General features: G+C 51.5%; 2 protein-coding genes and 1 pseudogene across 3 annotated transcripts; 1 reads left to right on the forward strand and 2 right to left on the reverse strand.

Annotated features, from left to right (window-relative positions):
* Positions 1 to 118: 118 nt before the first annotated feature.
* HAUS5 (HAUS augmin like complex subunit 5) lies at positions 119 to 12,785 on the reverse strand. Of its 2 annotated transcripts, XM_012437980.2 has the most exons (19): positions 12,616 to 12,785; positions 11,739 to 11,801; positions 11,631 to 11,663; positions 11,472 to 11,496; positions 10,469 to 10,574; positions 10,228 to 10,387; positions 7,855 to 7,924; positions 7,678 to 7,760; positions 7,146 to 7,203; positions 6,864 to 6,988; positions 6,597 to 6,660; positions 6,375 to 6,505; positions 6,026 to 6,188; positions 5,239 to 5,319; positions 4,994 to 5,139; positions 4,634 to 4,745; positions 4,430 to 4,562; positions 1,497 to 1,629; positions 119 to 1,347 (listed from the first exon to the last, which is right to left on the reverse strand). In XM_012437980.2, the coding sequence occupies exons 1-19, from the start codon at positions 12,711 to 12,713 to the stop codon at positions 1,230 to 1,232; spliced, it is 1,902 nt and encodes a 633-aa protein (XP_012293403.2). In that variant the 5' UTR covers positions 12,714 to 12,785; the 3' UTR covers positions 119 to 1,229. The 2 variants fall into 2 exon arrangements, with proteins under 2 accessions (XP_012293403.2, XP_012293387.2); XM_012437964.2 differs by having other exon boundaries at positions 4,994 to 5,319.
* A 7,374-nt stretch (positions 12,786 to 20,159) lies between these two features.
* Positions 20,160 to 21,067, reverse strand: PMIS2 (PMIS2 transmembrane protein). The gene is made up of 2 exons (XM_064382128.1): positions 20,756 to 21,067; positions 20,160 to 20,288 (listed from the first exon to the last, which is right to left on the reverse strand). The coding sequence occupies exons 1-2, from the start codon at positions 21,065 to 21,067 to the stop codon at positions 20,160 to 20,162; spliced, it is 441 nt and encodes a 146-aa protein (XP_064238198.1).
* A 5,295-nt stretch (positions 21,068 to 26,362) lies between these two features.
* On the forward strand, positions 26,363 to 27,243 carry LOC105707737 (protein NipSnap homolog 1-like; annotated as a pseudogene).
* The last annotated feature ends 750 nt before the right edge of the window (positions 27,244 to 27,993 follow it).

Below are 27,993 nucleotides of genomic sequence, written 5' to 3' on the forward strand. Positions count from 1 at the left end.
ACTTGAACCTGGGAGACGGGGGTTGCAGTGAATTGAGATCATACCACTGCACTCCAGCCTGGGCAACAGAGTGAGACTCCATCTCAAAACAAAACAAAAGAGAACAAAGACACATATGACAACGTGTCATAAGCCTTTCTATTAAACTACTGTGGTAATGGCACATGGAGGGTTAAATACAAAGCAGGTCTGGAGAGAAGCCAGATACAACCCAATTAAACATGGAAATTTAGTGCATAAAAAGGTAGTATCTCAAAAGCAGTAAGGCTTTGCTTTATAAATTGAGTAACCCACGCAGTGAAATGCACAGGCCTTAAGTCTACAGCTAGGTGAGTGCTGACAACTCTCCATACCTGTGTCATCTCTGCCGCCCTCGACACGGCACATTCCCATCACCTAAGACGTTTCTGCGTCTCCTCCTCAATTGATCTCTGCCACCCACCTTGCCTCAGAGACAACTGCTGCTGTGACTGGGAATTTCAATAAGTGTTACTAGGATCCCTGTAAAATAAAACAAAATTGGATCCACGTGCTAGGATAAATTCCAAATGGCTGATTTACATGTGAAAAAAGAAACTATACAAACTAAAAGGCAATTTCATCTTTTAATACATTCCTCCTCCCACCCTATACTGCCCCCCGCCAATGGCCCTTATTCCAGCACATTTTGGCTCAGGGCCTTTGCACGTGCTGGTGCCCTGAGCTGCAAGTCCTTCCTCGGCCACCCCCGTTGCTCCTGCTCACCACTTGGTGTGTGACCTGGGCAGTGTGGCCCTTGATTCAAATCACACCTCCTACCTCCTGCTGGATTTCCCACACAGCAGTTAACCTGCAGCATACTACATATATATTTTCCTTATCTCGTAAACTCCATCTCCCTGCCCTAGAACTCAACTCCTGGAAGGCAGGGCCTTCTCTTTTGTTCAGTGTGGACTCCCCAGCGCCTAAAGGAGGTGCTCAATTACTTTTTGCTGAGAATGAAAGTGACGAAGGGATCTCAGGGGTGCCCAGGGTGGGGTCCAGAGTACCCCATTCTCTTGGCTTTAGCAGGATGAAAGGATAGGGGCCAGGGAGCTGAGCGGAGCCGCAGAACAGCAAGTGAGGGGACTGCAGATGCTGGTGGGGATGACAGCCAAGGAATCCTGGCGCTGCTTTCTTCCAGGTGTCCTGGGGGAGGCGAGGTGTCGGGATGAACAGCGTGAAGTTCTGGGCTTCTGTGCGCCCTCTCTTCAGCTGCACAGCTTCTGCAGGGCCCCCTGGGCCTGAACCCAGCGCAGCCGCCACTGGGGCAGGGAGAGGCCCTGGCAGAGCTCCTCAGAGAGGGCAGCCTGGCCTGGCTGCTCCCACCTGGGAAAGGGCACAGCGTCAGAGGGGAGGCCTGGCCTTCCAGACCCTTTTTGGCCTCCCCGCAAAACCATGGCCTGCTCCTTCTCACCGGCCCCCTGGCCTGAGTCCTGACTTTTCTGTTTCCCACCCGCAGCACGTTCCCCTCTCACCAGTCCCCCACGACCCCCTGCAGCTCAGGGATTCGCTCCAGCGCCTGTTTCAGCAGCTTCTCCAGCCTCTTCAGAGCTTGCCCCAGGTTCTCTTTCTGCTCCTTTTCCTGGGATGCCTGGATCTGCAGCAGCTCTGAGGGTGAGAAGGCCGGGAGGCAGCTTTGAGTCCTCTGGCTCACTGGAACCTTACAGCAAAGGGTCCTCAAATCTCCAGTCCCCAAGTCTTGACCTCAGCATGTCTTGCAAACCACCTGTCCCTCTTCCCAGGTCCTCATCTCAAGGGCAGTTTCCCCCATTCAGCTGGCCTAGGCCTCTTCTGGATGCCTTCCTCCCTGAGAGCCCATCCATCTCCACGGCCTGTCTGCTCTGTCTCCTGAGCATTTCTTCCTCTCCTCTGCTCCAGGCCTTGGTCTCCACTCTGTTCACCCTTCGCATTACACCACAGTGATCTTCCTGAAGCCTAAATGTGATGCTCTCCCTCCCCTATCTAGAACCCCCCAAGGCTCCTCAGTGCCCCCAAGGCAGAGTCCAAGCTCTTTGGAAGGTATTTGAGTTTCATAATGTGGCAAGGCCTGGCCTATCCGCAGGGCCCACACGAGACAGCATCTTTCCTCCTGGAGGCCCTTCCAACACTCCTCACCCCAAGGCTTCCTCCTCCACCTCCTCCAGCTTCACCCTAGCGGTGCTTTCCCTCTGGGACTAGGACTGGGCCTACTCTCTCTCCATGTGCGCAGAACAGGCCCAGCTCAGCAAGTGCAGACGAGCAGCGTGATCATGCCTGCTGGGCCTGAATCCTGACCCCATCTCATCCCTGCCCTGTGACCTTGATCATGACACTGGCTCTTTCTTCAGCTCTGTCTGCTGTCAGGTAGAATTATTGGAGCTGTAGGCTAGTGGGGCACGGCCGACGGGAGAACTCGGGGGATGGGACACTTAGGGCTGGCTGAAGGGTTGAAGCTGATGGTGGTGGGGTTAGGGAGCTAGGAAGAATTAAGGATGACTCCTGGGTTTCTTGGTAAAGCACTTGGATGAGGAAGGTGAGTTTTTTTTTTTTTTTTTGAGACAGAGTTTTACTCTTGTTGCCCAGGCTGGAGTGCAGTGGCACAATCCTGGCTCACCACAACCTCCACCTCCCGGGTTCAAGTGATTCTCCTGCCTCAGCCTCCCAAGTATCTGGGATTACAGGCATGTACCACTATGCCTGGCTAATTTTGTATTTTTAGTAGAGATGGGGTTTCTCCATTTTGGTCAGACTGGTCTTGAACTTCTGACCTCAGGTGATCCGCCCATCTCCACCTCCCAAACTGCTGGGATTACAGGTGTGAGCCACCGTGCCTGGTGAGGGTTAGATCATTTAGGAAGGGAGGACACTAAGAAGTAGAGGAACAAAATTGTTTTCTGGAGTAGAGAGAACCAGGAGTTCCATGACAGATGTGTAAAGTTCAAGATGCCCATGATTACAAGAAATATAAAATTAGTCAGGCATGCTGGTGTATGCCTGTGGTCCCAACTACTTGGTAGGCTGAGGCAGAAGGATGGCTTGTGCCTGGGAAGTTGAGGCTGCAGTAAGCTGGGACGGAACCATTGCACTCCAGCTTGGGTGACAGAACGAGATCTTGTCTCCAAAAAAAAAACGCATTAAGGTAGGCAGAGGGCACAGTGGGCAGAGGCTGTGCGGGGTCTGGGGCTGCTTTCATTGCTCATGAACACACTGCTCCCTCCCCTCGTGGAGAGGTGGAGGGCAGGGAGCCCCAAACCCAGAGGCCTGAACACAGTCTCTTCCTCCAGTGCTGCTGGCACTGCCAGTCCATTGCTCAGCAGTTCTCCTCTTCCATCTGTTTATCCTTTCATTCTTTACTCCTTACTTCCATCGGGGGAAACCCCTGGGGTGCGGAGCTTCCTCCTCATTCCCCTTCAAGCCATCTGGGCTGGCAACTGGCAGATGCCCAGTGAGTATTTGCTGAGTGAATCCAGGAATGAACGACTTCTCTGAGCTTCAGTTTCTTCATCTGTTAACGGGGGGTCTTAAAAGTCCCTTTCCAGCAGGGATCGATGGCTCACGCCTGTAATCCCAGCACTTTGGGAGGCTGAGGCGGGCAGATCATGAGGTCAAGAGATTGAGACAATCCTGGCCAACATGGTAAAACCCCATCTATAGTAAAATACAAAAATTAGCTGGGCGTGGTGGCAGGCGCCTGTAGCCCCAGCTACTCAGGAGCCTGAGGCAGGAGAATGACTTGAATCTGAGAGGCTGAGGTTGCAGCGAGCCAAGATCGCGGCCACTGCACTCCAGCCTGGAGAGAGAAAGACTCCATCTCAATAAAAAAAAGTCCCTTTCCTCATCATAATGACTCCAAGAGACTGTGTGTGCACACAGACAATGATGCTAATCCCACTGGATATGCAGGGTGCTTACTGCATGCCAGGCAGTGTTCAGTGCCCTGTGTGGGTCCCCTGCCTGGATCTGCCCAGCACCTCGGTAAGACACTGTTATTATGCTTACTCCACTGAGGAGGATACTAAGGTGCCGGGAGGCCGCACAGCTAGGAAGAGACAGGGTGGAGAGGATTCCCAGGCTCCCAACTGTGTACTATGTCATGCTGATGAATGAACATGTGGAGAGCTGATAGGCAGTGTAGCTTAGTGGTTGGGAGCACAGACCCATTTCGGACCACCTGGATTAAAATTCTAGCTTTGCCATTTGGGCAACCTATTTACCTCTGTCTCAGTTCCCTTCTCTGTAAAATGGAGAAAACAGCAGTGCTTACCTCATGGGACTGCTGTGCTGTGCAGATGAAACAAGGGAGAATGTTTAAAGCCCTTAGCACACAGTGGGCACTGTGTAAGCAACAGGGTTGCTGGTAAGGACGCATGCAGGCTACTGGTAGTGGGAATGGGTGGGGAGGATGGATGGGGCAGCAGGGCAGGCCTACCCTGGGTGGAAGGGCCCGGTGGCAGGCTGGTCTTCATGTGGAGTAGATCCCAGCACCGGAGGCCCTGCTGGTCCTGCAGGAACAGAAGGTCCTGGCGAAGAGAGGCAGCTGCCGGCAGGAGCAGCTCTGAGGCCTGGAGGAGGAGGGAAAGACGGTCACCTTGGGCGGGGCTGGGGAGACAAGTCACAGGAGACCGGCACTCACCTTCCCTGGGGGCAGCCCCAGCTTGTGGCTCAGTGCTATGAGGCTGGAGCCCTTCGGGGATGTGGGGTGCAGCTGATGGATGGACGGTAGGACCGTGGGCAGGAGCTTCAACCTGGGGGTGGGAAGTCTGGGTTGGGTGGGCACTGAGAGGAGGCCTTGGGTTCTGGAGGATCTGGGGGCCCAGGAACTTCAAGGTGGGTCTGGGGACTAGGATGCCAGACCAGGGCTGGCGACCCGAGGGTGAGGTCTAGCAGCCTATGAACACTGGGGGTCTGGGTTATCTGTTTGAAAGAGGTTCAGAGAGTGACAGGCATCCATGGCAGGGGATGTGGGGCAGGGCTGGGGCAGCCCCAGGCTCACTCTCCAGGGCTGTGCCGCAGCAGCGGGCCCAACAGAACATGGGGCAGATGCCGGGCTTCCTCCTCCAGACAGCGCAGCAGCTCCCGGCTCTGCGGTGCCACTGCCTCAGATGCAGGGACCACCTTTCGCTCGACCAAAGTCAGCACCTGTGGGGAAGGGGAGAGATGGCTGGGGCAGACTGAGTCCATCCAGCCCCATCCCGGCAGATCCAGCCCTACCAAGACCTCACCCAACTCCCCTCTCACCTCCCCTGGGCTCTGGCACAGGCGGGTCTTACTGGCCGAGTTTCCCTTGATGAGCAGGCGGATCTGTTCCTGTGTCTCCTCCTGAGGAACCGGGATACCCCGAGACTCACTCCTCCCACCTCCCAGCCTCAGTGCGCCTCTCTGCTCAGGTCCTGCTTCTGCCTGGGAGTCTCACCTGGGCTCCTCTAGCCTAGGAGGTCCAGTTCTTTTTTTAAGTGACAGTATTCTCTCTTTTTTTTGTTTTTTTTTGAGACAGAGTTTCGCTCTTGTTGCCCAGGCTGGAATGCAGTGGCATGATCTCGGCTCACTACAACTTCTGCCTCCTGGGTTCAAGTGATTCTCCTGCCTCAGCCTCCCAAGTAGCTGGGTTTACAGGTCCAGATGCCTGCCACCACGCCTAGCTAATTTTTTGTATTTTTAGTAGAGACAGGGTTTCACCATGTAGGACAGGCTGGTCTCGAACTCCTGACCTCAGGTGATCCACCCATCTCAGCCTCTCAAAGTGCTGAGATTACAGGGGTGAGCCACCATGCCTGGCTTTTTTTTTTTTTTTCAAGTGACAGCATCTCGCTCTGTCACCCAGGCTGGAGTGCAGTGGTGTGATTGTACCTCACTTCAGCCTTGAACTCCTGGGCTCAGGTGATTCTCCCACCTCAGCCTCCCGAAGTGTGGAATCACAGGCATGCGCTACCACACCAGGTTCAGGCCCAGTTCTTAGCCACAGTTTTGAAGCCTCCTCTCTGGCCCTCTACAAGGCCCCGGCCTCTCCCCAGGCCCTGCCTCTCACCACCAGCTGGCGCCAGCGCAGGATCCGCTGCTGTTTGGCCTGTAGCTCCTTCAGCAGGAGCTGCCGATGCCCGGCTGCATCCTCCAGCTCCTGGCTCTGAGCACGCAGGGCCTTGAGCTCCACCCACAGGCCACAGCCCCGAAGCCCCAGTATCCATGCCTGCCTGCAGGGCAAGCAGAGGAGAGCAAAGGAGAGGAGGGCAACTGAGTCACACAGGGGACCATAAACAGGGAGAGAAACCGCAGGGAGAGGAGGCAGAGATAGGAGCCATAGGGGCTGAAAAAGTCCAATGGGCTGAGATACCCAGAAGCAAGATGGCCTAGAGGCCTTTGCCCCAGGGGCCCCTCACCTCTCACTGGATCCTAGGGCGCGTCTCTCCACCTCTTCCACCAGGCTCTGGAGGCACTGGGTCAGGACTTGATGCTCCTTCAGGAGGGCACTCCTCTGGGAGACCAGTGTACCCACAGTCCGCCAGCCCTCCTGCAAGGGGGGTATAGAGTCAGGGTGGGCATGGTGCATGGGTGAGGGGATTAAGAGGGTCTTAGAATGAGGGGGTGAGCCCTGGGGTCACCTGGATGAGATGAACCATGGACGGCAGGGTCTGGCTGGAGTCTGACTGGTCCGGGGCCTGGGGCCTGGGGTGGGGGCAGAGCTGCTGAGGGAGCCGTGCTGTGGCCTTGCCTCGGTACTCGAGGGTGGCCAGTATCAGTCCTGCCACCCCACCAGGCAGTGCGTTTCAGTCCCACCCATGAGCAGGTGGCCGGGCCAGGTCCTGACGCTGTCCCAGCTCACCCATCCACCAGGCCTTCCCCAACTGTAGGAACACCCTGCCCCACACCTGGATATCTCTGTATCGCCAAGCCCATCCGCACTGCACAGCGACCGAATCTCTGCCTCCCGTTCTGCAGCCAGGTGCTCCAAGGCAGCCAGGACGTGGCCCGGGGGGTGGTTTGTCAGCAGCGTCTAGGGGCAGGGAGGGTGAAGTCAGGGCAGGATGGGGGCAGGGCTGTGAGCTAAGACCCCATGGGAATGGGGCTGTCATCAAGAGTTAGGTCCTGGCACCCTAAGTTTTGATCATGGGGCCAGAGGGGGTGGGCTTTCTTGAGAGCCCCGCTCTCACCTCCACGGAGCTCAGCCACTGCTGGTAGGAAGTGCCAAAGTGGTCATCATGAGGGGTTCTGTGGGGTTGGATAAGGGGACAGAGAATGTTACAATACACATCAATTATCCTCTAGTTATCACCACCACCCTATAAGGTAGGGGCTGTCATCATCCCTATGCCTGCAACACTTGAGTTCCCCAATTATACCAACTTGGGGCCTTTACATGGGCTGTTCATCTGGGACACTCTCTGGACCCTTCACCCCAGGTAAGTCTCCTCACCAGAGAACCTCTCCCCTCCCTGCCTTGTTAGCTGGGAAGGGCACTGCCTCTGGGTGCTCAGAGCCTCTCAGGCCTCCCCATTCCCCCGACAGCCCTGACCTGGCTGTCACTATTAGTATGAGTCTGTCTCCTTCTCTTCCCAGCCTAGAAGTCCCCTTCTCTAGAATGTAGCCCAGAAGCTCAGTGTCTGAGGAATTAATAAACAAGAGACACCACCTCCCTCAAAGCCCAGGTTCTCTGCAGGATCTCTGGGGGCTGGGAACACTCACGGGAGGCTGCCCCTCTTGGCCTGGGGAAGCAGGAGGTTCTGCAGGAACTGGGCCCGGAGGGCGCAGGCTGCTCGGACATCACGCTAGGGAGAAGAAGAGGAAGGGACCTGAGGGGGACCCTGGCGTCTGCCTGACTCCAGGCTCCCTGTCCCTTCTCCCATGACGGGAGACTCTTACCAGGACCACAGGCTCCAGGCCCAGAGCTGCCGCCGTCAGGGATCCAAAGGTCACGTCTACTTTGGCTTTCCTGGAGGGAGAAGTGCAGCTGGGGCTAGGATCCCTGGGAATCTCAGTTTCTGTACCCCATCTTCTCTCACTACCAGCAAGGCCAGTCAGAAGAATCACTAAGCCTAGATCTCGGGAGCCATCTCCAGATTAGGCCACTGTCACCTCCCAGCTGGATTATTGCATTAGCCTCCCCACTGCTCTTGCCCCATGAGACTGTTCTCCACTCAGGAGTCAACGACTCTGTCAAAACTGAAGGATGATCATGTCCCTGCTCAAATCCCTTCAAAATAATGTGATGTTTCCCCAGTACATTCAGAATAACAATGGGCCCAGTGTGGTGGCTCATGCCTGTACCCCAGCACTTTGGGAGGCCGAGGTGGGTGAATCACTTGAGGTCAGGAGTTCGAGACCAGCCTGGCCAACATGGTGAAACCCTGTCTCTACTATAAATACAAAAATTGGCCAGATGTGGTGGCACATGTCCATAATCTCAGCTACTAGGGAGGCTGAGGCAGGAGAATCGCTTGAACTTGGGAGGCAGAGGTTGCAGTGAGCTGAGATCACGCCACTGCACTCCATTTCAAAAAAAAAAAACCCAAAACCCCAGAATAGTAACAATGGCTAATAGGCACTTTTGTAAGCACTTTACATGATTTATTCCACCTAATGATCATGCCTACCCTATAAGTTTGGTGTTAATATTATCCCCATTCCACAGATCTTAGAATCTGAGGCACATAGAAGTTAAATACCTTGCCCTAGGTCATCCAGTTTTTTTTTTTTTTTTTGAGACAGAGTTTTGCTCTTGTCATCCAGGCCGGAGTGCAGTGGCGCAGTCTTGGCTCATTGCAACCTCCTGTTCCTGGGTTCAAGTGATTCTCCTGCCTCAGCCTCCTGAGTAGCTGGGATTACAGGTGCCTGCCACCATGCCCAGCTAATTTTTGTATTTTTAGTAGAGATGGGTTTTTACCATGTTGGGCAGGCTGGTCTTGAATTCCTGACCTCAGGTGATCCACCTGCCTCAGCCTCCCAAAGTGTTGAGATTACAGTCATGAGCCACCACTCCCGGCCTAAGAGCACTCAATATATGTATTTTTTTGAGACAGAGCCAGGCGCCAGGCTGGAGTGCAGTGACGTGATCTCAGCTCACTGCAACCTCCAGCTCCTGGGTTCAAGCAATTCTCCTGCCTCAGTCTCCTGAGTAGCTGGGACTACAGGCACGCACCACCATGTCCAGCTAATTTTTTTATTTTTTAGTAGAGATGGGGTTTCACCATGTTGGCCAGAATGGTCTCAATCTCTTGACCTCATGATCTGCCCACCTCAGCCTCCCAAAGTGCTGGGATTACAGGCGTGAGCCACCACGCCCAGCCCAATTTTTTTTTTTTGAAATGGAGTCTCACTCTGTTGCCCAGGCTGGAGTGCAGTGGTACGATCTCGGCTCACTGCAGCCTCTGCCTCCTGAGTTCAAGTGATTCTTCTGCCTCAGCTTCCTGAGTAGCTGGGACTACAGGCATGTGCCATCACGCCCGGCTAATTTTTGTATTTTTTAGTAGAGACCGGGTTTCACTTTGTTGGCCAGGCCTGTCTCGAACTCCTGACCTCAACTGATCCACTGCCTTGGCCTCCCAAAGTGCTGGGTTTACAGGCGTGAGGCACTGTGACCGGCCTAAGGCCATCCAATTTTAAGTGGCCAAGGCAGGGCATGAACCAGTATCAGGGTAAAATCGCAATGCATCATCTACAGTTCTCTGTCCACTCCTTCACCCTCACCTCCTCAGGTTCTCTATCTTGCCTGAGAAACTGGAGCTGACTTGGCCCCCTGGCTGCTCTTCCTGCATGCTGAGTGCACTGCCTCTGCTCTTGCTATTCCCTCTCCACAGAAACTCCTCTCCCAACTCAGTGTTACCTCCTCAGAGGCCTTCCCTAACCACACTTGCTAGGGCAGCATCTCCCTCTCCCTTCTATTATAGGCTTTTCTTCACAGCACTCATCTCTACTGGAAATGATAGGGTCTGTTTGGTTCCTAGTTTACTATCTGTCTTCTCTGTATCAGAGTATAAGCTCCAGGAGGGCAGGGACTTGTTCTCTGTTTGTGGCTGTTTTCCCAGAGCTGGTGTTCTAGGTATACAAGTGGTATCATTCTAGGCACTAGAAATACAGGTGACTGAGATGACAAAACCTCCTGGTCTCATGGACCTTCCATCCTAAGGGTGGGAGCTGAGAATTCTGGAACCCAAGAAGGGATCAGGGCAGAGCCCTGGGGTCTCTAAGAGAATGTCCGGCGGCCCAGCCTGGTGAGGGTGGGTCCCTGAGGCCCACCTCTCCATGTCCTGCAGGCGCCTCAGTTGATTCTGCAGCCGCTGCATGGGATCTCGGAGCCTATGCTGCTGTCTTCGCATGGCCCCAGCTTGGGCCCGGAGGAGGAGAGCTCGACGCTGGGTGTCTTGTGTGTGCTGAAGTGCCTGCTCCATGGCCGTGTCTGTGGGAGGAACAGGGTAGCCATCAGCACCTTCCCTGCCCCACATTCTGCTGCTGCCCATCTTCTGGCCCCCTGGATTACCCTGAGCCTCAGTGTCTCGCTCCATCAGCTCCAGGCTCTGGTTGAGCTCCTGGATCTCTGCCCGCAGGCGGCTCACAGCAGCTTCCAGCTCTAACTTCCGACGGACCTGGGAGGATCAGATTCAGGGTCCGATGCACGGTCTGATCGGGGCTCAGCCTGGCCTGTCTTTGGAGGGGTACCAGGCTCCTCAACTGGTGGCAGAGGTTTTTGCTCAGCAGTTTCTGTGTCTGATGCAGAAGCATTAGGGTACTGGCTCCCTCCTTCCTCCTGGGATTGCCTCACCCACCCTTCCAGCCTGTTTCCTGACTGTGCTGGTGACACCCACATCTTTGTCCCAGTCCTGATCTCCTCCCAGAGCCCTGCACCTTGAAGTCCCAAGGCCTCCTGGAAGCCTCCCCTTAGATGTCATCTGAGCCCCTTGCACCCGCTAGGTCCCACACTGGCCTCAGCATCTCTCCCAAACCTGTCCCTTCTCTCCTCATCAGCTTTGCTGCCACATATCTATGCCCCACCCCTCCACCCCCAGCTAATTAATGCTACTCTTTTTTTTTTTTTTCTTTTTTTGAGACAGAGTCTTACTCTGTTGCCCAGGCTGCAGTGCAGTGGAGCGATCTTGGCTCAGTGCAGACTCTGCTTCCCAAGTTCAAACGATTCTCTTGCCTCAACCTCCCAAGTAGCTGGGATTACAGGTGTGCACCACTATGCCCAGCTAATTTTTGTATTTTTAGTAGAGACAGGGATTCAGCATGTTGGCCAGGCTGGTCTCGAACTCCTGACCTCAGGTGATCCACCCGCCTTGGCCTCCCAAAGTGCTGGGACTACAGGTGTGACCCACTGTGTCTGGCTGAGCTAATGCTATCTCCACTGGACTATAAAACCTGTGAGGACGGGGATCAGGGCTGTCTTGTGACCCAGTGTCACCCAGCACCTAGCTGGACTTAGAGCAGAAGATCTACAAGTCATTTTTTGGATGCAAGAGAATCTTGTAGCATATGCTTCTCACCTGTGGACTGTCCTGGTGGCCATACCTAGGAAAATGAGGCCAGAGTCAGTGGATGACAGGGGCTTGCAGGGGGGAGGGCAAGAAGTGTGACAGCATGGTAGGGACAGGGGTTGATGGCAGTGGGGAAGATAGGAAGGGATAGCCTTAAAAAGCAGTTACCAGAGTAGGTTTCCCCGGATCTTCTTGACAGTCCTACAGTGCAGAGGCAGAAGGAGAAGTTACTGTGGGTCTCACTGGTACCCCCTCCCCTGCTCCAGCCCAGCTTACCTCTGACTGTGCACATGCTGCATGATGTAGGCCCAGATGTCAGCCCCCTGGCCCAGACACAGCCTGTGGGGACAGTGTGTAAGCATATGCCTGGGGCAGCACGCAGGGTGCCGGATCCTCATCCTCATGGTAGTAGGGAAAGTCTTTACTAGGGAGTTCTTATTTCTGGGGGAAGGAAGGCCCATACATTTTTTTTTTCTTTTTTTTCTTTTTAAGAGACAGGGTCTTGCTCTGTTGCCCAGGCTGGAGTGCAGTGGTACAATCATAACTCACTGCAGCCTCAACCTCCTGGGCTCATGCGATGCTGCCACGTCAGCCTCCAGAGTAGGTAGGACTACAGGCAGGCACCACTACAACCGGCTAATTGGTAAAACATTTTTTTTTTTTTTTTGTAGGGACTGGATCTTTGCACTAAGTGTGGTGGTATTCTCATTCCGGGGGGCAGGAGAGGGGAGAGGGCGGCTGTGCTCCCTTTCTCCTGGGAGAGGGTTATCCAGTCACATCCAGAGGTGGAGGTGGGGGATGTACTGCCAGGAAGTGCGTTCTCATGATCAGGTGTGGGCATCACTCCTACAGAGTCAATCCCCATAGGGTGGCCACGGCTAACTCCTGAGTGTCCTCCTTGGTTAGGGTAAGTGTGGGAAGGGGAGGTGCTGCGGGGACAGCCTCACGCTGGACATCCTATTCCCACACGGAGAGGGGTCTTCGCTAACTCGTGGAGAATCCTCACCAGTGCCAGGGACCTCACTCTGGGGAGCCTCCCAGGGTAGGGAGCACTCAGTAACTCGGGTCCCTCTCGATGGAGAATGAGGGGTCGAGTTCTCCCGGAGACTCAATCTCCAGGGTGGGGAGTCCTCACTCCAGGAGGGATCCTCACCTGCGCAGCGTCGATTCTGGGGCCCGGGCCGTCACGGGCACCCCCATCTCTTCGGCTGCCCAGCAACCCAGTTCCCGCGCTTCCTGTGCTAGTTCCATGACAGAGCCACGGCGGTGCCACCGCCACCGCCTCTCTCAGCGTCTTCAAGTGTGGCGCCCGCCTCTGACGTCACGGACGCGCCATCGGTGACGTCATCGGTTGCCGGGCTAACTGTAGGACCCGGCGCTGCAAAGTCTTGGTGCTGAAAGGGTGGGTGTTGCAGCTCTCGCTTTTCCCGGGTGGGTCTCTTTGAGTGAAAGTGAAGAGAGCGTGGAGAGACGGCGGCCCCGCTCACCTTTCCTCGTTCTCCCGCTCACTACCAGCTAACCCGGAAGAGGCAAAACAGTCCCTGATGCTTCCCTTTCTTTCTTTTTTTTTTTAAGATGGAATCTTGCTCTGTTGCCCAGGATGGAGTGCAGTGGCGCGATCTCCGCTCACTGCAACCTTCGCCCCAAGGTTCAAGCGATTCTCCTGTCTCAGCCTCCCGAATAGCTGGGATTGCAAGTGCACCGCCATGCCCGGCTGATTTTTTGTTATTTTAATAGAGACGGGGTTTCACTGTGTTGCCCAGGCTTGTCTCGAACTCTTGAGCTCAGGCAATCCACCCGCCTCGACCTCCCAAAATGCTAGGATTACAGGCGTGAGCCACCGCGCCCGGGCACTTCCCTTTCTTTTCTTTTTCTTCTTTTAATTAAACATTTTTATTTTAGTAGAGATGAAATCTCACCAGTGTTGCGCAGGCTAGTCTCAACTTCTGGGCTCTTGAACTCCTGAGCTCAAGCTATCCTCCCGCCTCGGCCTTCCAAAGTGTTGGGATTGCAGGCGTGAGCCTCTGCACCCGCCCTCTTTATTTGCTTGACAAAGTGGCACTTGCATCCTAGGAGGACTGGAACCAGGCGATGAGATCCTGGACTTAATGCTCTTTGATTTCAGAAACAGGTTTCCCGGGCCGGGCGCAGTGGCTCACGCCTGTAATCCTAGCACTCTGGGAGGCCGAAGTGGGTGGATCACCTGAGATCAGGAGTTTAAGACCAACCTGGCCATCATTGTGAAACCCCATCTTAAAAATGAAAAAAGAAAAGAAAAGAAACAGGTTTCCCATGTCTGGGTGGAAGGTAGGGGCAGATAGCATGACCCTAACATTTCCCTGGCATCCATTTTCCCATTCATTCGTGCTTACCATTCCATAAACTCAGGGAGCTGACCCTGTGCTGGGTGATCCTGGGGACACCACTGTGACCAAGACAGCCCTGGTCCCTATTATATGGAGCTCACAGTTCAGTAGGGAGAGTGGCACACCACCAGGTAGGGGTGCTAAAAATAAGCAGCAGGGGTGGGTCAATTTGGGACACCGCAGGTGTGAGAGGTCTGTGGGATGCCCCAGAAAGTAGTAGGGCTGGAGTTCTGGAGAGCTCTTTGGGCTAGGACAGAGACGTGGAAGTGCTGGGTGTGAGACCCAGAGCAGAGGAAGATGCGGGCTTAGACCCGGCCCTGAGGAATGGCAGCATTTAGGGACCTTTCATTCAACATGCTTGCCTAGGTCACCACTTTATCCTCAGTGTCCAGTTCAGAGCTTGGCTTTCGAAATAGTTGTTGAATTAGGCCGGGTGTGGTGGCTCATGCCTGTAATCCCAGCACTTTGGGAGGCTGAGGTGGGTGAATCATTTGAAGTCAGGAGTTCGAGACCAGCCTGGCCAACATGGTGAAACCGTGTGTCTACTAAAAATAAAATCATCCAGGCATGGTGACTTGCACTTATAGTCCCAGCTACTTGGGAGGCTGAGGCAGGAGAATCGCTTGAACCCAGGAGGTAGAGGTTGCAGTGAGCCAAGGTCATGCCACTACACTCCAGCCTGGGTGACACAGTGAGACTCTGTCTCATAAATAAATAAACAGCTGTTGAGTCAGCAAGTGGGGGAGAGATGATGGGGTGAGACTAGAACTTGGTACCCAGGGAGGAGACTGGAGTAAGATAAGGGGTGAAGGGTGAGGACAATGCTGGGGCAGGGTGGGGCTGTTGGGCAAGGAGGAGGAGGCCAAGTAAATGGGTCATAAGTATGATGGACTGCAGGGAGGGAGGGGATTCAGGGTGAGGCTCAGGGCTCCTGGCCCGGGGATTGGATGGGGCAGACTTTGAAACAGGGACGTGTGAGGAAAAGCTGTTTTGGGAGAGATCCTGAGGACAGCATGGAGCCTCAGGAGTGTGAGGAGCCAGAGAGACTTCCAAGGGGCGGCTCAGGTCTCTGACCCAGGGGACCGTGATCACCACTGAGACAGGTTTGCAGGAAAAACTGAAGCCAGCTTCAGACACCTCTCGAGGACTGAGAGGCAGAAGAGAATGCCATGGGCTGATGCGATCCAGGTGGGCTTCCTGGAGGAAAGATTGGCAGCTGTGACTCCTGGATGTCTGGTTTATTCACAGCTGTCATTTGCCCCAATTATACCCATTCTTCTACCTGTGTGGAGGGTTTTTTTGCTATTAAAAAAAAACCAATTAGATACCACATCTGCCATGGGTCTATGAGCTTTTCAGGGGGCTCTTAACATGTTTGAGACCTTTAAAACATATTAAGAGAATGAAGTTGGGTGCAGTGGCCTGTACCTGTAATCCCAGCGCTTTGGCAGGCCAAGGTGGGAGGATTGCTGGAGCCTAGGAGTTTGAAACCAGTCTGAAGAACATAAGAGAGACTCCATCTCTAAAAAAAAATTTTTTTTTTAAGTTAGGTAGGTGTGGTGGCATGTGCTGGTGGTCCCAGTTACTTGGGAGGCTGATGAGGGAAGACCGCTTGAGCCCAGGAGTTCAGAGGCTACAGTGAGCTAGGATCATGCCACTGCACTCCAGCCTGGGCAACAGAGCAAGACCCTGTCTGAAAAAAAAAAAAAACCACGAATGGAAAGACAAGTCACAGACTAGGAGAAAATATTTGCAAAACACTTGTAAAGGAGTATCTAAAATATCTAAAATACATAAATAACTCTCAAAACGACAATAATTGGCTGGACACAGTGGCTCAGACCTATAATCCCAGCACTTTGGGAGACCCAGGTGTGAGGATTGTTTGAGCATAGGAGTTCGAGACCAGCCTGGGCAATATAGTGAGACCCCATCTTTACACAAGAAAAAGAAATTAGCCAGCCGTGGTGGTGTCGACCTGTAGTCCAGCTTCTCAGGAGGCTGAGGTGGGAGGATGGCTTGAGCGCAGGAATTTGAGGCTGCAGTGAGCTGTGATTATGCCACTGCATTCCAGCCTGGGTGACAGAGCAAGACCTTGTCTCAAAAAACAAAGCAGTCCAGGTGTGGTGGCTCATGCCTGTAATTCCAGCACTTTGGGAGGCAGAGGCAGGTGGATCACTTGAGGTCAAGAGTTTGAGACCAGCCTGGCCAACATCGTGAAACCCTGTCTTTACAAAAAATACAACAATTAGCTGGGCATGGTGGCGGTCACCTGTAATCCCAGCTACTTGGGAGGCTGAGGCAGGAGAATCATTGAACCCAGGAGGCGGAGGTTGCAGTGAGCCGAGATCATGCCACTGTACTCCAGCCTGGGTGACAGAGTAAGTCTCTCTCTCCAAAAAAAAAAAAAAAAAAAAATCCCTCCCAAAGTATGGGGATTACAGGCATGAGCCACCGTGCCCGGCCGTCATTAATTTTGATGGCAAAAGCCGCAATCATTTTTGCATCAACTACACACACACACACGTATATATATCTCATGTCACCTGTAGATAGAGATAGTTCTATGTCTTCCTTTCCAATCTATGTGCTTTTTTTCTTTTTTGAGATAGGGTCTCACACTGTTCCTCAGGCTGGAGTGCACTGTGGTGTGATCATAGCTCACTGCAGCCTCAGAGTCCTGGGCTCAAGTGATCTCCCTGCCTCAGCCCCCTGAGTAGCTAGGATTATAAGCTCATGCCACCACGCTTGGCTGATTTTTAAATATTTTTTGTAGAGATGGGGTCTTACTGTGTTGCCCAGGCTGGTCTTGGCCTCCTGGCCTCAAGTGATCCTCCTGCCTCAGCCTCCCAAAGTGTTAGGATAACAGACATGATCCCCTGCGCCGGGCTCTGTATGCCTTTTCTTCTTGCAGTGACTAGCACTTCCAGCACTATGTCAAATAGGAGTGTCAAGAGCAGACATCCTTTTCTTGTTCTTGAACTTAGAGGTATTCTGTCATTCACCATTAAGTATATCATATATTTAGTGTATTTAAATTTATTATAGTTATTATTATTTTTTTTTTTGAGAAGGAGTTTTGCTCTTATTGCCCAGGCTGGAGTGCAATGGCGTGATCTCGGCTCACTGCAACCTCTGCCTCCAGGGTTCAGGTGATTCTCCTGCCTCAGCCTCCCAAGTAGCTGGGGTTATAGGCATGCACCACCACACCTGGCTAATTTTTGTATTTTTAGTAAAGACAGGGTTTCACGATGTTGGCCAGGCTGGTCTCAAGCTCCTGACCTCAAGTGATCCACCCGCCTCAGCCTCCCAAAATGCTGGGATTATAGGAGTTAGCCACCATGCCCAGCCAGCGATTCTCCTGCCTCAGCCTCCTGAGTAGCTGGGATTACAGGCACGCACCACTATACATAGCTAATTTTTGTATTTTTAGTAGAGATGGGGTTTCACCATGTTGGCCAGGCTGGTCTCGAACTCTTGACCTCAAATGATCCGCCTGCCTTTGCCTCCCAAAGTGCTAGGATTAAAGGCATGAGCCACTGCGCCTGGCCAGATAAGATCTTAAAGACAGAACTTGGCAAGCAGATTCTAGAGCTCATCTAGAGAATAAAATACATGTAAGTTCCTAAGAAATCTTTGAGAAATGAGAGAAGACCTAACCAATCAGAAAACAAATAAAGCTATAAAACAGTAGTAATGCAAAATTGATTTTGGATCAGAAATAAAGTCTAGGAGCAGTCACACATTAATGTGAAAATTTTGTATATAGTAAAGGTGGTATTTAAAGTCAAGGGAAAGGATAGACAAATTAATGTTTCTTCTTGATTGGATATTCAATTGGAAAAATAAAATTTGATCCACTAACACGACAGACAACTAGGCATCATCCTGTCTTCAGGCATCCCCATAACATGGAGCATTGCCCCACAGACACACGGGATCTGCCCAGACACCCAGGCCCACAGAGGAGAAAGACAGCATCACAACGGTTAGAATTAAGGTGGACTAAAACCTTTGTTATTTCCTTCTATCCACCCAGCAAGACTGATGTCTCTGTTGGGTGTGAACTTGAAGCTATAATCCCAGATGTGCAAGGAATAGAACTGTATTCTTCTGCATCTGCACTGGTTCAGGTGGATTGCTGCTTGACCACATGAGGCAGTTGGGGGAAAGGAGACTGTTCCTAGAATGATTCAGGGATCCAGGCTAATGGGCTAATGGGGGCTCTGCCATGTCTACAACACGTGGCCTTCTTTTTTTTTTTTTTTTTTTTGAGACGGAGTTTCACTCTTGTTGCCTAGGCTGAGTGCAATGGTGTGATCTTGGCTCACCGCAACCTCTGCCTCCTGGTTCAAGTGATTCTCCTGCCTCAGCCTCCCAAGTAGCTGGGATTACAGGCATGCACCATCACGCCCAGCTAATTTTTGTATTTTTATTTATTTATTTACTTCTTTTTGATATGGAGTTTCGCTCTTGTTGCCCAGGTTGGAGTGCAATGGTGCTATCTTGGCTCACCACAACCTCCACCTCCCAGGTTAAAGTGATTCTCCTGCCTGAGCCTCCTGAGTAGCTGGGATTATAGGCATGCGCCACCATGCCCACCTAATTTTGCATTTTTAGTAGAGATGGGGTTTCTCCATGTTGGTCAGGCTGGTCTTGAACTCCCGGCCTCAGGTGATCTGCCTGCCTCGGCCTCCCAAAGTGCTGGGATTACAGGTGTGAGCCACCGCCCCTGGCAACAGATGGCTTTCTAAATCATCACATGGATATCACTTGTCCTGTTGGCCGGGGGAGGAGGAGCTTACAGGAGTGTCCCAGAAGACATTGAAAAGCCAGATTTGCTTGTGGTGTATGTCAGTTCTGCTCATATTCCACAGGACCAAAGCGCATTTCATGGCTGCAGAGGGGAACCTCTGAGATGTGGCCAAGCAATGTTCTGAGGACAAAAAAGTGATGGGCCCTGGGGGAGAGTGAGCAGTCTCGTCCCCAGCAGCTCCACTGAATTTCTACTGAGAATCCCTATTCTCTGTGGTGGTGGGAACTTAATTCTGCTAAATATTGCGCTAAATATTAACCTGATTCTGAACTTGGGGTTTTCCATGAAGCTTGGGCATTGGAAGCAGCCCCTGGGTGTCTGTAGCCCATGGTGTCCGTCTAGATCTCTGTTTTGCATCATGCAGGATGGCTCCCTGCTTATCCCTACTTTCCTCTGTAGTTCTCTCTCCACCTGGCACTCGGGATTCCTGTGGAACCCCCTTCTTTTCACCAGGCTGGGCCATGGGGTATCATCCTTGGCTGTCTGAGGTCATTTCTTTGTAAATGTCTCCACCATATAGCATATCTGAGCATATTTGAGAACTTGGAACTTTTCTAGGCCTTATCTGAGGGGAGGGAATACAGGTAATAGCTGGGGTCTCTGACACCCCTCTTCCTCAGATGCAGGTTCCAGGGGTTTCCTTATGGATGTACTATTATCTAATCTCTACATCCCCTTTTCCATGAGTAGTGAACCAACGCCTTTCTGGAGTGACGGAGAGGTGGTCTTCATCAGCTGTTCTGTCAAAGCTATTTGCATGTCTTGAGGACTTTCCATTCTTCCCCTAAGAGCTTGGCATTTGGATATCAGAAGCTGGAAGAGGTTTCTGTTTTCTTAGTGCTGCTCTGAGATACTAGACATCTCTAATTCCAGCTGAAATAAGAAGATTCCTAGAGAATACAACTGAATTCAGACTTAGGCCTGCTTTACAGACAAAGGAACTATGCTTGAGAAAACTATCTGTTCAGGGCTATACAGCTTTTCAGTTTCAGTGGTAAGTTTTTAACCCACATCTGCCTGAATTCTATGTCTGTGGGCTTCCCCATTAAGACAACCTGATTTTCACAGTCTAGGAAACAGCTGGAGGGAAATACAATACTGACCACTGACCCAGAAAACAATCATGGGCATGTACACACACACACACACACACACACACACACACACACACACACACGAAACCAGAACATTCCATTTCAGTTTTTTTGGTTTCAAGATTCTCTGGAAGAACGGCCCAGTGTCAAGGAGCTAAAGGGATCTAGGGCATTTAGTGTGGACCCCCTAGGGTGGATGAAGACAGCTCTGGAGCCGAGTGAGTTGAAGTAGTACAGGCAGGTGGTCTGGGTGTTCCCGGGCTGGTGGGTTTCTTGAATGTTGAGTTCCTTGGTTGGAGGGTTTCTTGGCTAGAAGATGTCTCAGCGGTTGAGTTTCTTGTTTGGTGGCTGACTTGGCAGGTCGGTGTTTTGGTGGGTGGCTTGGTTGGGGGGCAGACCCCTGGGTTACTATGCCTGGCCTTCAATAATACAGGACCAAGCCATAAATTATGCCTAAGCCGATCATTACCGCGAATGCACCCAGCCAACCAGTTCGGCCTGAGTTGGCGTAAGCTTCTTCCCATTCGCTGTTCTGGTCGGCCTTCGTAGTCTGTAGGGGTGGAAGCATAGATGTGGGTTTCTGAGTCCAGAAACCCTGGGCAGAAGAGTTGGAGACCTGTAGTCACTGAGGGAAAGCCCCTACGCAGGTCCCAGGACAGGAGCAGATGCCGGGGCCAAATGGAGGACAGGGCAGGCCGGGTGCGGTGGCTTACTCCTGTAATCTCAGCACTTTGGGAGGCCGAGGCGGGTGGATCACCTGAGGTCAGGAGTTTGAGACCTGCCTGGCCAACATGGGGAAACCCGTCTCTACTAAATATACAAAAATAAGCCGGGCATTGTGGTCCATGCCTGTTAATCCCAGCTACTTGGGAAGCTGAGGCAGGAGAATCGTTGGAACCCGGGAGGCAGAGATTGCTGTGAGCTGAGATTGCACCACTGCACTCCAGCGACAGAGTGAGACTGGGTTTCAAAAAAAAGAAAAAAAGCACAGAGGCTATAACTTGGGGATTATTTTACCTGGTAAGAGAAGTACACAGCTGCAAGTCCAAGCGGAGGGAATAAAAATATAGCCAAGATGGTCAAACATATGTGGTTTGGGGCATAAAATGCTAGTTCCTCTGCTGTCTGTGTAGGCTCTTGTGGCTTTTTGGGCGCCTCAGCTGGGGCACCTGGGGCAGCTGGAGCACCTGGGGCAGCTGGAAGACCTGGAGCAGCTGGAGCACCTGCGGCAGCGGGGGCACCAGGGGCAGCGGGGTCGCCTGGAGCAGCTTGGGTGCCTGGGGCAGCTGGCGCGTCAGGAGCAGGCTGGACGGCAGTTTTCGGGGCCATGACCTTTCCCCTAAGACAAAGACTCCAAGTGCCTTGAAAACGGAGCGCCAGACCCACTAGACTTCCCTTTGTGCTAAACAGAATCCCAGGACCCAAACCGACAAAGGCTGGAGCTTCACAATGGAGAAATCAGAACCCCACGTCCTGATTGGCTGCCTCGTTAGGGGGCGTGGCCCCGCCGTTCTCGGCCGCCCCAGGACTCAGAGCCTGGAGCCAATCAGGATGTGGGCTCCGCCCACCCTGGTAGGGATTGGTTGGAAGCCTAAGTGGCGGCTATCGGCTCCTCCTCCTCCCACTGATCTCTCTCTGCAGGCCTCGCTGGTGGGTGGTGCCAGGAGGGTCTCCCAGGAGCTGCGGAAGAGAGGAACTAGACAAGCCCAGTAAGAGAGAGATTTACCGAGGGGAGCAAAATGAGTAATGTCAGTGGATTGTAAAGTGGATTGTAAAGTCTTGAATTAAAGATGAATTCCGGTCTGGCGCGGTGGCCCATGCCTGTAACCCCAACGCTTTGGGAGCCCGAGGCGGGCGGATTACCTGTGGTCAGGAGTTCGAGACCAGCCTGGCCAACATGGTAAAACCCCATCTCTACTAAAAACACAAAAATTCGCTGGGCGTGGTGGCAGGCACCTGTAATCCCAGGTACTAGGGAGACTGAGGCAGCAGAATCACTTGAACCCGAGAAGCAGAGGTTGCAGTGAGCTGAGATTGCACCACTGCACTGCAACCTGGGCGACAGACTCAGTCTCAAAAAAAAAAAAAAAAAGAATTCTTTGGTCTATGCTGACAGAAGAAAGGAAAGAATAGAGAAAGAAGTTCAGTGAAAGGGGAAAGGTCTTTCTTAAAGTAGAACATCACCTAATGGAACGATGGAACAGGAAATCCCCAGTATTGTAGGCAGAAGTCTGAAGTGACCCCAAGATTCCTGCTTCCTGGTGTACACACTCCTCCAGTTACTCAGTCAAATACTAGTCTGTAGGCTTCCAGGAAGGCGTCTTGCAGATGCAATTAAGGTCTGAAATCAGTTAACTTTAAGTTAGGAAAAATATCCTCTATGGGCCTCACCTAATGAGGTTAGGAGCTCGAGACCGGCCTGGCCAACACGGTGAAACTTGTCTCTACTAAAAATACAAAAATGAGCCGGGCATTGTGGCCCACGCCTGTTAATCCCAGCTACTTGGGAAGCTGAGGCAGGAGAATTGTTGGAACCCAGGAGGCAGAGATTGCTGTGAGCCAAGATTGTACCACTGCACTCCAGCCTGGGCAACAGAGTTCTTGAAATGAGGTGAGTTCTTGAAAGGGACTGAGTCTTTTTGGCAAAAGAGGTTTCAGGTGTTAAGAGGATTGGAAGCAAGGAAAGGTCTCCACTGCTGATATGAAGATGTTGCCTGGACTACATAGGGAAGAATGCAGGCAGCCTCTGGCTGAGAATGGCTCCCAGCTGACGGCCAGCAAGGAAACGGGGTTCTTAGTACTGCAACAGCAAGGATGTGAATCCTGCCATCATCACATTCATTTGGAAGAAGATCCTGAGCTCCACATGAGAACCCAGCATAGCAGACACCTTAATTTTAGTCTTGGTAGATTCTGAGCAGAAGAGCAGCCATTCTGACCTACAGAACTACGAGTTAATAACAGTGTGGGAATTTGTTATGCACCATTAGAAAACATTGTCAAACACCATAGTAATTGCTGATTCAGGTAGGAGCTTTTAATGAATATTAATATGGTGGGGTTTTAGCTGATGCTTCCTTTAGCTTATGGTTCTAGTGGAGTAGAGGGTTTGAGGAGCCACTTTTCAGGAAGTTAGGAGTGGGTGGGAGGTGACACTATGCAGTCCACAAATGTAGACCTCAGTATGGCTTGTCCAAGACATAACCTGTGTACATAAGGCCAGTCCTAAACCTAGAAGTAGTCAGAAGAACAGTGACAACACATGCAATCCAGAAGTCAGGATATTCATGGAGGAAATTGGTTCAGAGCCTTTCAAAGGGCCAAGTGGATATTCCAGAACAAAACATGGGGCGCCGAGGTGGGGGAAAACAGAAGAAGTGAAGGTTGGGTGAGGTGAAGCATGTGTATTGGGTGCTGGCAAGTCCCTTGGCTGGTGGAACAAACAAAGACAGGCTTGGAAAGGAGCACATGGAAAAGTGTGTCAAACCCTGAGACATGCACTCTGGCTCTGAAGACGGGAATGAATTAGCTTCTTTGGTAAGCGCAGTATCAGAGGATCAGCAGGGGCAGGGCAGTGGCCATACTGCAGGGATCCAGGCAGTGAGCAAGAAGAGGGTAGTGTAGACAGAGTGTAGACATTGCTTTCCAAGAGCTTGGAGGCGAAAGAGAAAAGAGAAGCAGTGCAACAGCTGAGAAGAACATGGGTTCCAGTTTCTGGAATGTTGTAAGCCAACACCTGATGTCAGAGAGTCATTATATGGAAAAGTCAGTTGTACACACATGTTTATTGCAGCACAATTTGCAATTGCAAAAATGTGGAACCAGCCCAAATGCCCATCAATCAACGACTGGATAAAGAAACTGTGGTATATATATATGTGATGGAACACTACTCAGCCATAGGAAGGAATGAATTCATGGCATTCACAGCAACCTGGATGAGATTGGAGACTATTATTCTAAGTGAAGTAACTCAGGGATGGAAAACCAAACATTGTATGCTCTCACTCATAAGTAGGAGCTAAGTTATGAGGATGCAAAGGCATAAGAATGACGGTGGATTTTGGGGACTTGGGGAAAGGGTGGGAAGGAGATGAGGGATTGAAGACTACAAATTGGGTGCAGTGTATACCACTCAGGTGATGGTTGTACCAAAATCTTACAAATCACCACTAAAGGACTTACTCATGTAACAACCACCACTTGTTCCCAAAAACCTATGAAAAGAAAAAATTCAACAACAACAACAACAACAACAACAAACCTCAAGGAAAGAGTAGGATTTGCTGAATGGATGGAGGAAGTTTCAAGGGCTTTGAATCTTAGAGTTTACGGCCAATTAGAGGATGAGCAGGAGACGCTTTGCTTCACCATTTGCTTCACCATGGTAACTGCCTAGGCCACAGAAAGTTTCCTGTTGCCAGGTGAAAATGTGGAGATTTAAGGGTTCTCTTATTTGGGTTCAGAACATCCCAGCTTAGAACTTTGTCATCTTTGTTCCAGGGAAGCTAGTGGACATCAAGCTCTGTGTGGGACCCAGCTAAGCCTCTGTACCTTCATAATGCAGGACACATCTCCTAAAGACAAAGCCCAGAGGTTAGAGTGAGGCTGTTAGAGGGAACTGGCCACTTCTGCTCTTTCCCATTCATTCCTCTAGCCCAGTTGTTCTCAAACTTTAATTTGCATCAGAATTATGTGGAGGGCTTGTTAAAACACAGATGGCTGGGCATCACCGCTATAATTTCATAATCAGTAGGTCTGGGGTGGAGCTCAAGAATTTGTATTTTTAATAGATTCCCAGGTGCAACAAACAAACATATGAAAAAATGCTCATCATCACTGGTCATTAGAGAAATGCAAATGAAAACCAAACTGAGATACCATCTCACGCCAGTTTGGCGATCATTAAAAAATCTGGAGACAACCGATGCTGGAGAGGATGTGGACAAAAAGGAACACTTTTACACTGTTGGTGGGAGTGTAAATTAGTTCAATCATTATGGAAGACAGTGTGGCGATTCCTCAAGGATCTAGAAATAGAAATTCCATTTGACTCAGCAATCCCATTACTGGGTATATACCCAAAGGATTATAAATCATTCTATTATAAAGACACAGGGACACATATGTTTGTTGCGGTGCTGTTTACAATAGCAAAGACTTAGGCATCCACCCAAATGCCCATCAATGATAGACTGGACAAAGAAAATGTGGCACACATATACCATGGAATACTATGCAGCCATAAAAAATGATGAGTTCGTGTTCTTTGTAGAGACATGGATGAATCTAGAAACCATCATTCTCAGCAAACGGACACAAGAACAGAAAACCAAACACCACATGTTTTCACTCATAGGTGGGTGATGAACAGTGAGAACACTTGGGCACAGGGAAGGGAACAACACTCACTGGGCGAGATGGGGAGGGGGAGGGACAGTGGGGGGCGGGGCAGATGGGGAGGGATAACATTGGGAGAAATGCCTGATGCAGGCGACAGGGGGTGGGGGGAATGTGGCATGTATGTACTTATGCAACAATCCTGCAGGATGCAGGATGTGCACATGTACCCCAGAGCCCAAAGTACAATAAAAAAAATTGTAATCATATGTAATAAAATTACATATTATTATAATATGTAATTATTATAATAATATGTAATAAAATATATCATAATATAATTATATTATATCACATAATAGTAATAATTACTATTTCCATTATTTATTTGAGTGTTTTTCTTCTTTATCTCCCTGGAATTCCAGGAGAGCTATGGTCTTGTCTGCCTTAGTTACCATGTGGTCCTCAGGGGCCAGCCTGGGCCTAATGTACAGTAGCCTCCCTAATAGTGATAAATCTGTCCATTACACTTATATGCAATCTGGATGTGAGATCCACACACACTATATTGAACTGATCAGGAGTTCAAACTGGCAATAACACCAAAAAGGAGGAATGGCCGGGCACAGTGATTCAAGGCTATAATCCCAACACTTTGGGAAGCTGAGGTAGGAGGATTGCTTGAGGCCAGACGTTCAAGACCAGACTGGGCAACATAGTGAGATCTCTATAAAAAATAAAAAAATTAGCCAGGTGTGGTGGTGTATACTTGTGGTCCTAGTTACTGGAGAGACTGAAGCAGGAGGATCATTTGAGCCCAGGAGGTTGAGGCTGCAGAGAGCTACGATTGCACCACCTCATTCCAATCTGGATGACCTTAGAGACCCTGTCTCTAAGGGAAAAAAGAAAAAAAGGAAAAAAAAAGTGAGAAAAAATTTTAAAAGGACAAGTCACTACAACCTAGTCCCCTCATTCACTGAATCAATCCTGAGGGCTGGAAGAAAGGGAAGTGGCTGGGCCATGCCCCTTACACATATGGAACCAATCAGAAGCCAGATTGAAGCACTGGAGCCACGCCTATAAAGGAGTAGCCAATCATAATGAAGGAGAGGCCTATAGAGGCCACGCCCTGTGACTGAAATCAACAAAGCCGCCTCAGAGACTGAGGCGTGAAGGGAAGTCCTAGGGATATTGTCTAGGTTTGTGCTGAGTTATCAGAAAACAAAAAAGGGTTCGAGGCCAGCCTGGCCAACATAGTGAAACCCCCACCTTCGTGGCTCCAGCATGGCCCCGCGGCTGTGCAGCATCTCTGTGGCGGCGTGGCAGCATGGCGGTGTGATAGCGGCACGGCGGCGGTGCGGCGGCTGCGGGGGGGGCCCCACGCCGGGGACGTTGCGGCTGCAGCTGCGGCGCGTTTCTATTCTAAGGACGATGGAGGCAGCTGGTTTCGCTCCCTCTTTGCTCACAAGGTGGGTCCCCGAAGGATGCCCACTGCACCCTGCTGTCCAAGAAGGAAACCAACAACCTCTACAAGATCGTTTCACAGTGTAAAGCACGAATACCTGGACGCCTACAATAGCCTAACGGCGGCTGTGCTGCCCAGGCTGCACCTGGACGAGGACTACCCGTGCTCACTCGTGGGCAACGGGAACACGTGGCATGGGGAGCAGGACCACGCAGTGCACCTGTGGCGATTCTCAGGTGGCTACCCAGCCCTCAGGGACTGCATAAACAAGCTCAGAAAGAATAAGGAGTACCTGGAGTTCCGAAGGGAGCGGAGCCAGGTGCTGCTGTCCAGGAGAAACCAGTTGCTCTTCAAGTTCAGCTTCTGGAACAAGCCACAGCCCAGAGTGGGTCCCAACATCTATGAGCTGAGGATATACGAGCTCAAGCCGGGAACCATGACTGAGTCTGGGAACAACTGGGCTCGGGCCATCAAGTACCGGCAGGAGAACCGGGAGGCAGTGGGTGGCTTCTTCTCACAGATAGGAGGGCTCTACGTGGTGCCCGTCTCTGGGCCTATAAAGACCTGCAGCCTCGGGAGGCGACTAGAAACGCTGCCTGAAGGAAGAGGCTAGGATGAAAATGTCTACTGTACAGTACCCCTGGTGCGACACATGGAGTCTCGGATCATGATCCCCTTGAAGATTTCACGTCTCCAGTGATGCTGCCTCCACCTCCACCTCTGTCCCCTTCTCCCTCAGGGCAACTCGAGACAGTGGTGCTCCTGGTCCTGCTGACTCGGTTTTGTCTTGGCTCTGGGAGGACTCTGAGGGGCAGTGCTCAGCTCAGACAAGGGGAACTGAAGGAAGACAAGTTCTGAGGATTTACAGCTCTGCCCACGCCCTTTCCACCTTCCCTGCCTGCCTCCTTCCCCCTGCTAGAAGTAGTTTCTAATTTCCCTGAATGAAGGATAGCGATCTTTTAGGCCTTCTTATATCTTCTCCTAAGATTCCTCATCTCAAGGCTACCAGTCCCCAATTATCTTCCATTTTGCTTGCACAAAAGGTAGCATGTCCAGTGGCTACAGGTGGGGTGGGAAGAGAGGAGGCCAGGTCAGGCCCTCAGGAAGTCCCTGGTCTCCACTGGACCACCCATTTGCTAGACTGTCTGAGCCAAGTCCCTCCTGCTGGACAGAAGCCTGGAACAGCCAAAAACAAAACAAAACAACAAAAAACACCTCATCAGCATGGTCAGGAGGAGGTCCAGACATTCCACCCAGAGAGGCTGGGGAAAGGGATGGGAGCCAGGAAGGATTTAGGGAGGAGACAGACATGTAGCAGGAACTCAGAAGGTAGAACTTAGAATTCAGAACTTGGGCTTCAGCTGCAGAATTTGGAATCTGGAATAGAGAACTGGGAAGATAGAACAGAGATGACAGAAGACCACTTGAAGAGAGGTTCCTAATACTAGAC

This window comes from Aotus nancymaae, unplaced genomic scaffold (assembly GCF_030222135.1).
Source record: "Aotus nancymaae isolate 86718 unplaced genomic scaffold, 86718_ANA_hifiasm-v0.15.2.pri h1tg000028l, whole genome shotgun sequence".
NCBI classification, from domain to species: Eukaryota; Metazoa; Chordata; class Mammalia; order Primates; family Aotidae; genus Aotus; species Aotus nancymaae.

Bases quoted from the DNA above. Each gene is read 5' to 3' on its own strand.
- HAUS5 (XM_012437964.2), bottom strand. From the start codon at position 12,713: ATGGAACTAGCACAGGAAGCGCGGGAACTGGGTTGCTGGGCAGCCGAA. The intron at 10,388-10,468 runs GTAATCCAGGGG...TTCCTCCCACAG, and splicing joins GCGAGACACTGAGGCTCAGG to ACACGGCCATGGAGCAGGCA. The intron at 7,761-7,854 runs GTAAGAGTCTCC...TCTTCTCCCTAG, and splicing joins GCCTGGAGCCTGTGGTCCTG to CGTGATGTCCGAGCAGCCTG.
- PMIS2 (XM_064382128.1), bottom strand. From the start codon at position 21,067: ATGGCCCCGAAAACTGCCGTCCAGCCTGCTCCTGACGCGCCAGCTGCC. The intron at 20,289-20,755 runs GTAAAATAATCC...CCACCCCTACAG, and splicing joins CTGTGTACTTCTCTTACCAG to ACTACGAAGGCCGACCAGAA.